General features: G+C 57.8%; 1 protein-coding gene across 1 annotated transcript; it reads right to left on the bottom strand.

The window, feature by feature from the left end:
* Positions 1–679: 679 nt before the first annotated feature.
* On the bottom strand, positions 680–8,261 carry KLHDC8A (kelch domain containing 8A). Its single transcript, XM_081112964.1, has 7 exons — positions 8,146–8,261; positions 7,920–8,034; positions 6,889–7,517; positions 3,675–3,839; positions 3,226–3,441; positions 2,566–2,667; positions 680–1,702 (listed from the first exon to the last, which is right to left on the bottom strand). Exons 3-7 carry the CDS (start codon positions 7,262–7,264, stop codon positions 1,509–1,511), a joined length of 1,053 nt encoding a protein of 350 aa, XP_080969090.1. The 5' UTR covers positions 7,265–7,517; positions 7,920–8,034; positions 8,146–8,261; the 3' UTR covers positions 680–1,508.
* Positions 8,262–8,603: the final 342 nt, after the last annotated feature.

Here is an 8,603-nt window from a genome sequence, read left to right as displayed (position 1 = left end):
CTAGGGACCATGTAAGGACAAAGGCCAGGTGCCAGAGGAGAAAAGGCCCAGCTCTGAAAGTCCCCGGTTCCACTTGTGCAGCTCAGCAGCGTCCCCGCCTCTGGGAGGTGACCCCCAGAGTCCCTGCCCCAGATCCAGGCAGACAGGCAGGCGTCGGCCCTCTGTTCCTGCCTCATGAGAAACAAGCGAACATCGGAACATCGCGTGGTGTTCTCTGGCTCCCCCGCAGCCACACAGGAGCAGGTCTTTTTTCCTGTCTGTATCCCTGGTGCTAGCACAGCTTTTAAAAATCTCTGGGAATCAGAGAGAGGTGCTCTACCAGCTAAAAGGAGGCATGTTCTTCAAGTTCTGGGGCCAGACAGAAATGAGCTGAAGCTAAATGCATGGGAGCTGGATGTGAGGAGCAGCCTGAAGCCGTCAGTCACTGAACGCAACCTTTTCTCAACCCATCCGCGGAGTCTCCATTCTTTTGAAAAGGAAGCTAGGCTGTTTTACTAGAGGTGAGGTGCCCGGGTGGGGGAGTGCTGGCTTGACAGCAAAACCTCTTCAGAGGGCACAGCCAGGAATAGGTGCCCCTTGGGACCCTCTTTAGCCTGAGAAGGTCAGAGGGACTGTTTCATGGCCCCCCCCCTAACCATCAAGACACCAGTCCACCCCACCTGGGTACCAAGATGCCAGGGAAGGTAGGAATATAGATTTTAATCATTGTGCTGCTGCAGATAACCGGAGTGCAATGAATCCATCCTTTGTGGATTTTGGTGCCACAGTGTAAATGAGGTTTCACACGGAAACACTCTGGGGCTATTGGTGACAGAAGGGCCAGGCCTCAGGTGGGGAGGGGTGGCAGAAAGAGAAACAGTGAGGAGAGGAGCGGGGAGCAGAGGCTGGGTAGAGTCGGCTCCTTCCCCAGCATCACATTCCCATCGAGGACCCTGGAGAGGTCCAGGTCCTTCCTGGCCAAGGCTGCCGACAGGGATCCGTCCATGACTTCCCTTCCAACTCAGCTGCCTCTGAGGCCAATTCTTGCTGCGGAGATGAGGTCCAGGGCAGGCTCACAGTTGACCACCAAATGGGGAAGGGATGTAGGCCAAGGGAGAGAAGAGGCATTTGGGTGTCCCCAACCCTTCTCCATTTTCCATCCTAAGAGCCCCTCAAACTCACTGAGAGCTGGGGAAGGACAGCGGCAACAGCTCATCCTCTGGAGATGGGGAGAGGTGGAACTCAGAGAGGGGCAGGTAGCGGATACTGCTGTACATTTCTCTGCCTGAGCAGTAAATGAGGACTCTCCCTCGAGGTCCGCTGAGCTCCAACCAGGGGCTGGAGGTCATTGGGACTTCCTAGAGTTTCCTAGGATGTGGTAGGATTAGGAGGTGGAGGGAGGTCGTTTAAGCCCCAGAGCCTGGCCCCACTGGCAACAGGGAAGTAGCCCAAACTGCTTTGACAAGACCACTCCTCTTGTCAAGAGTCAGGTGATCCGGTCCAGGGCAAAGGCGCCGGGCCCAGGACAGCTAGGAGTCAGAGACACACAGGGCTTCTACCGCGTCACTCAGACCCTGGTTGACGCCCCCCACAGCCAGGAGGCAGTTCTTGACGACGATGCTGGAGCAGGCACAGCGGGGCGTGGGCATGGCTGGGAGCACCTCCCACTTGTTCTTCCCTGGGTGGAACGCCTCTGCCGTCTCCAGGACAGTGGGCTGGTTCCCTGAAAGGGAACCGGAACTTACAAGGGAGTCCAGCCACCCATCCATGCTTCGCAGTCACCCCACCTCCCTCGTTCCCACTAGTAGAAGCCAAGCAGCCTCAACTTCCTAAACTGCCCCTCCCTACCCCGGGCTAGTAGCTTTGGTCAAATAGCCACTTTGCCCTCCCTAGTTGCCATCTTTTCATGTCTTCATGAGTAAGCTTTCTCTCCCCGATCTCCCGCTTTTACCAGAAGTTTCTAGATGCTGTTACCTCCCTGCCTTGTACTCAAAGCAGCCCACGTGGTCTAGCTCTCACTGTGCTCCTTTTATGAGGCAGTGAACTGGAGTCTGTCCACGATGAGTGAACGCTGGCTGCCTGCTGAGTGAAGCCCGCTGCCCATGTCTCTCTCTCCCCTGTTGCTGCTGGGGTTCTGCCTCTGGGAGGGAGGGTAATACAGCACGTCCTGAATTCATCGCACTAACATGTGTGATCCAACTGCTTCCTATTCCATGACGGAGCTGGGAATCCAGGGAGACGATGTGGCCAGAGAGGACCAAGGCCAATCCCCGCCACACTCCTGCCTCTGTCATTCCTGGCCAGGGCCCCCAGGGGTCTGTGCTGAGCACCCGTGTTACATGGCCATCAGTATGTTGCTGATGCTCTCTGGGCCTCCGTGGCCCTTGTATAAGGGGACAGAAAGACTACATCGGGGCCCACATGCGGACACGTGCAGTCCAGGCTAGGAGAAAGGAGTGTTGTGAATTCTTAGGAATAAAGCAGAGGCGGGCGGAGTGCAAGGAGCCAGCTCCTCCTGCTCCCGCAGAGTGCCAAAGATCCACCAGGCACCGGAACCACAGTACCAGCCTGACGCCCCATCCTTACCAAGTCCTCCGGCCACTATGACCCGCCCACTCAGAGAGCCAGCCACAAAGTCTGCTCGGCGCTTCTTGAGGGAGAAGGAGCGTTCCATCTTCAGCCATCCCCCTGCAGGCCGTGGGAGAATACAGAGAGAATTAGATGCGACCCAGCACCCCGAATGCACACTGAGTCCCAAACAGCTCTCACCCTAGGCAGTGTCTCCACTCCACCTACACAATGCCTCCAGCTGTTTGAATGACACTCTCCGTGGCTAACACCCCCTCCCAAGTCTGCTGCGGTGCTAGGAACTATGATCGCCTACAACAAACTACCTGTTCTACCTCTGATCTCAACAGGCTCTAAGCTGGGGAAAAAGCTAAGGAGAGGCAGTGAGCATAGGGGTCAGGATCCTTCTGATTCTCTACGATGATTCCCGTGGCCCTGCCTGGATGTTGTAAGAAGAGACAATGGGTGGAAAAGGCTTTGATAAAAACAAAACCAACCCACCAAAGGGAGCTCAGTACAGATGAAAGAATTTGGTCTAAGAGAATCCCTGAATGGAAAGGGATGTTAAGACGTCTGAAAGGCTCACCCAGCTGGGTAAGTGGCCCTGGGAATGCGGGTGGGAGAGAGGTATGGTGGGGGGTGGGGGGGTCAGCCAGAGGCAGATGGCACCCAGCTCACCCTGTTCCATGTCAAACATGTCCATTGTCCGGAGGAACTTGGGCTGCCGGTAGAGCCGGCCCTGCCGCAGGCCTCCCAGGCTGTACAAGCGGTCGTCCAGGGTCACGAAGCTGGAGAAGGCCCGTTTACAGGGAATGTTGGGGAACTTGGTCCAGGAGCGAGTCTCAATGTCAAAGACCTCGAAGGCGTTGACTGCATACTTGGACTGTCGTCCTCCTGGAGACCAGAGCGAGGGGGGGAAGGGGGGGGCAGAGGAGTAAGTCCCTGAGGACTGGCCTGGGCTTTCCTTTCTGCCTGTTACCTAGTCATAGAGGAGCTCCCAGAGGGACGGGGCAGCATGCTTCCCCCCTAGGGACAAGGAGATGCTCAACACACAGCACTGCTTCCCGTGGGAACTGACCGGAGGGAGGGAAGGAAGGACCGATGTGGGACAGACAGCCCGTCCTTACCCAGCACATAGATCTTGGAGCCTCTAAGGAAGGAGGTGGCCGCGTATCGCGGGGTGGGCATGGGTGCTAGCGACACCCACATGTCCTTGAGCATGTCATAGTGTTGAAGGTGGTTGTGCGGACGAAGGTCCAGGCCCATCCCGCCTGCGGCGTACACTCGGTAATCTAAGGAGAAAGGCCACATGCAACCCCTGGCTCAGCTCACAGGCACCATGAGCTGTGCTCATCGCCTATCACAGCCAGGCTCTGGTAACTCCCTGAACACCAGCAACGAAGCCAGGCCCCGGTTCCCACCACTGCTCTGGCAGAATGAGACACACACACACACACACACACACACACACACACACACACACACAGTAGGTTGAGGCAACACTGAAAATGTCCTGCTGTAGTTGAGCCTGGGTCTTGAAGCCATGTCAAGCCTGCATGCCTTAGCTACCTTGTGTCCAGCCCTTAGCTAAGCCTGGAACACCAGGCCTCACGTAGGAGCAGCCTGCAGGGTAGTCTAGACCTGGACAATCCTCTGCAGGTCTGGTCCCCTCCATTCTCCTTCCCGGGCAGCCAGAGGGGCTGGGAAGAGGAGGGACGTGGTCCTGATACCCCCCAAGAAGTGGCCTGGCCCAGGCGCTCTGAGACTAGAACTCTCTGCACCTAGCAGGAGCCTTTGGAAACGAGGTCAGCCCTGCTGCCATTGGCCTTGTGGGACAGTGGACTGCCGCTGGTTCTCTCATTTTCTGCCACCCCCATGGGGTCTGCAGAGCCATTGTACTACCCCCTCCCCTCCCCACTATCCTCCTTCATGAACTGGGAAGCTAGTGGGCTCCAGGAGGCACTGCACGGAATGGGCTGGGGCTAGGGGTGTATGAGGGCGAGGCTCAGAGGAGAGAAAACTAGCCCCTTCAAGAAGCTGCCGGGCAGTGAGCTGAACGCTCTCCCTCATGCTCTACTGCTCTGGGCTGCAGGTGCCTTTTCCAGGCGCTTCTCTGCCATTGTACTGGAGAGGATGGGCAAGGCATCCATGGGTCCCTGGGCCTTGCCCCAGTACCTCCTGCAGCCTGTCAGGGGCACAGTCCCCCCACAGGGCTATTTCCCTGGAGCCCACTCCCACCTCTCAGTAGTCAGTCCTCACCACCTGTGGCTCTCAGAGGCCTTTGTTCTTCAAGAGTACTTCAGGGATGAGTACTATTTCCTTCTACTTTCTAATCTTACTGGGGGGAAAAAACCAACCAAACCAAACAAAAACCCCAACCCTAGCCTGAGGCTAGGACAGTGGTTCTCAACCTTCCTAATGCCGCGACCCTTTAATACAGTTCCTCGTGTTGTGGTGACCCCCAACCATAAAATTATTTTCGTTGCTACTTCATAACTGTAATTTTGCTACTGTTATGAATCGTAATGTAAATATCTGATATGCAGGATGTATTTTCATTGTTACAAATTGAACATAATGAAAGCATAGTGATTAATCACAAAAACAATATGTAATTATATATGTGTTTTCCGATGGTCTTAGGTGACCCCTGTGAAAGGGTCGTTCGACCCCCAAAGGGGTCACGACCCACAGGTTGAGAACCGCTGGGCTAGGAGCTGGAGGCTGCTAATGAATTTACCGTATATAAGCTCCACTTCCCCCAGCCCTGTGCCGCCGGAAACACACCTGCAGTTGAGAATCCTCCAGTCCCCTCCACTCATTCCTTCACACTCACCTGGGGTCCCTGAACACCCAGGATGGTCTGAGAGCACCTGCTCAGTGCTTGCATGACACCTGCATCACTCTAGGCACCGCACGTTACTGAAATAATCTTTGTCTATTTCTTCCAATAGATTGTAGGTCCTTGAGAATTCGTTAATCTGTGACCCCAGCATCAGGTACAATGCCTGGCATGCAGGCATATAAATGCTTACTAAATTAACTGATGAACCCATTCAGTGCCACAGTTAAGAGCATAGACTCCATCATCACTTACTGTGCAAGCTTGACAAGTTTTTTAACCTCTCGGGGCCTCCCATTGCTTCTCTCTAAAATGAGGATAATAATCGCACTGGCCTCATCAGACTGATCAGAGGATCAAAGATGTTAATATATATAAAACACCTATGGTAAGGACTCGATAAATGTTAGTTCTTAATCTTTTAGCACCACATATTGAGGCTTGGGGATAAGGATGGGCCTCTATGCCTTCCATCTTCTTACTGGGAGTCTGTGGAGGCTCCATTGTGCCCTGAAAGATTCTGGGCTAGAGTTTCTCTCTGGTCACCTTCATTGGTCAGACCTGGGTTCCTGAAGGCAGAGACCAGACCTACATCTTTCCCTCCCCGCTGGGACCTAGACCTGTGGCAGCGACAGAGCGGGTGTTTGGGCGATACTGGTGCCTACGCTACAGTGGACCCCGCAGGCACCTGGATGATTTTGCCAGAGAGGGAGGGAAGCTTGCATCCCATTACGTCTGTCTGGATTTGGACTATCCTAATTCCTATTGGGCCATTTCCCATGAAACTCTTTATGTTTTAACAAGAGGAACTCTTGGAGCTCCCTCTATGTTCTGGGCTGTTCCAAGCCAGAAGCGAGGGGAAGTAGGGGCTTGGAGAAAATGAAATGAGAATCATAAAACCACATGGTCAGCGCACCCATGCCCCGAGAACTCAAGGTGGGAAAGATGCTGCAGGAGCAAGACCCTTATCTGTATCTCAGAGACTAGGAGACGGAGGGGGAGCCTGAGGGTGGGGAGAGGGCCCTGCAATCAGGCCCCAAAGCCCCCTCCCCCCCCAGTGGAGCCTGGTGTTGGGGCAATGATGGTGTGAACACCCCAGGACCTCAGATATGTGCCTGGAGGTGGTGGCAGGTGCAAGGCAGTTTCAGGGGATGGTGTTGTGGATGGTCGGCTGGAGCGTGGGGCTGAGAGAAGGGGTGTGCAGAGCTATTGCACTACTGCCCCCCCCTCCCCTCCCCTCCCCTCCGGCCCCGCCTGCCAGTTCTTTGGGAGGAGCCAGGTGGAGTGGAGATGGGGCATCATGTGGGATAACTAGACCCTCCACTCACCGAGTCTCAGTTTTGCCATCTGTAAAATACAGCCACTGGGTGTCTAGTTTTAGTGCCTACTGTAAGGATCACACGGGATCAGGAATGTGACAGCGCTGCTCCCACCCCTTTCCTTCCCTGTGGTCTCCCCACCCCTTCTCTCCGCCCACCCTCGGCCCCTGCCCCACTTGCCTTTGGCCGTGACAGAAATGCCCATGGCGGCCTCGCGCAGCACGCTCCTCTTCTTCCACTTGCCCTCGTCGATGTGGTACATCTCCACCACCTTCAGGGGCAGCTGGTTGGTGCCCACCCCGCCAATCACCATGATCCTCTTCCCCAGGGCGATGACGGCCATCCCGGCCCGGGCTGTGGGCAGCGGGGGCAGGGCCGTCCACTGGTCGGCCTCGGGGGAGTAGACCTCAAAGCAGTCCCTGGGGACGCCGTTGTCGTCACAGCCCCCGATGGCATAGACCTGCCCCCCAGTCTCCAGCAGGGAGCAGTAGACGCGGCGGCTGGGCAGCGGCGCCAGGCGCTTCCACTGGAAGTCCTTGACGTTGGGCACCTCCATGGCAGCCCCGCGGGCCGCTCCCGCCGCACCCCCAGCTGCGGAACGCCAGGGTCCGGACGAAGGTGCGAATCCGGGGTTAGGAGGGAAGGTGGGGGGGGGGGGGGGCGAAGGCGCCGGCTACTCCGCGTCCCTTCTCCCCGCCTCCATCCCACTCCCTTGCGCCGGTTCCCGCCCGACCCCCGCCAGGGCCCCGACGCCGGCCAGCGCTTCACCGTCCCTCAACACTCGGCATCCCGTGCGTCCACGCTGGGCCCTGGGGGAGGAACGCGGCGAGTCAAGGGCGGTCGTGCCACCGGCCCTCGCCTCCGGTTGCCGGCGACGGCGGGGCCGCGGGGCGGGCTCCCAGCCATTCACCAACTTTAAAGGGAGGTCGCCGCGGCCCAGAGCGCCACCCCGTGGCGGCATCACGCCCTGTAACTCTTTGTCCTCCACCCCTCCGTGCCGGCTGATTGGAAACCTGCGGGGTCGCGAGGGCGCAAGGGCGCGGAGAGCGCGGGGGACGCGGGGCGTGCGGGGTGGGGTGGGGCGGGGCTTTCTCGGGTTCGGGGTGCTTGGCTGCCTCCCCGTAAGCAAAGGGTTAACACCTTTCGGTATTCACGCCCCCACCACTACCCTTCTCCCCCTCCCCGCCGTCTCCCGCCCCCGCGCCACTTACCCAGCCCGGCGGAGCCGCGCGGCGCAAACAGCGCATCACCGAGAGCCGAGAGCCCCCGCCCGGCGGCGCTGGGAGCCGGGGACGGGCGCTCCGTCCTTCCCGAGTTCGCACCCCGCTGTCAGGCAGGCAGAGGAGGAGAATAAATGAACAGCAGGAAGGAGAAGGGCCGCCGCGGGGGAGGAGGCCGGCCGGCTCCCCGCACTCCCACCCGCAGCCGCCGCCACACCTGTGCGGGAACCCGCGTGCGCCCCGCGGCGGAGCAGCTGTGACCTCTTTACATAAGCCCTGGCAGCGCCGGCCGCGGGGGAGGGAAGGGGCCCGGCGGAGACGCTGGTCTTGTCTACAGGATGGGGAATAGCGGGACGCTAGACCCAAGGGCCCAGATGACGAGGCCCGGACTCCCCCCAGGGCGGGGGTGGGCGGTTTGTATGTGTTTGTTTTGGATGAGGAGGCGGAGAGTCCAATTACCCAGTTTATCTACAGTACACAGACCCAATTCGCGACAGGCTGGCTCCAGAGCCAGCTTTGCTTTGGGGGAGCTATTATCAAATGGTTTAACCTAATGGAAACAAGTGATGTGGGTGTGGCCTACACAGAGCTGACACAGGTGCATCCAAGTAACGTCTCCACCATGTAGAACTTACACATAACTCCCCCCACCCCCCGCCGCCCCCTGCAAATAGA

The sequence above is a fragment of the Myotis nattereri genome (genome assembly GCF_964212035.1).
Source record: "Myotis nattereri genome assembly, chromosome: 18".
Classification (NCBI taxonomy): Eukaryota; Metazoa; Chordata; class Mammalia; order Chiroptera; family Vespertilionidae; genus Myotis; species Myotis nattereri.
The sequence above is the reverse complement of the archived record's forward strand: the minus strand, read 5'-3'. Positions and strand labels throughout refer to the sequence as shown.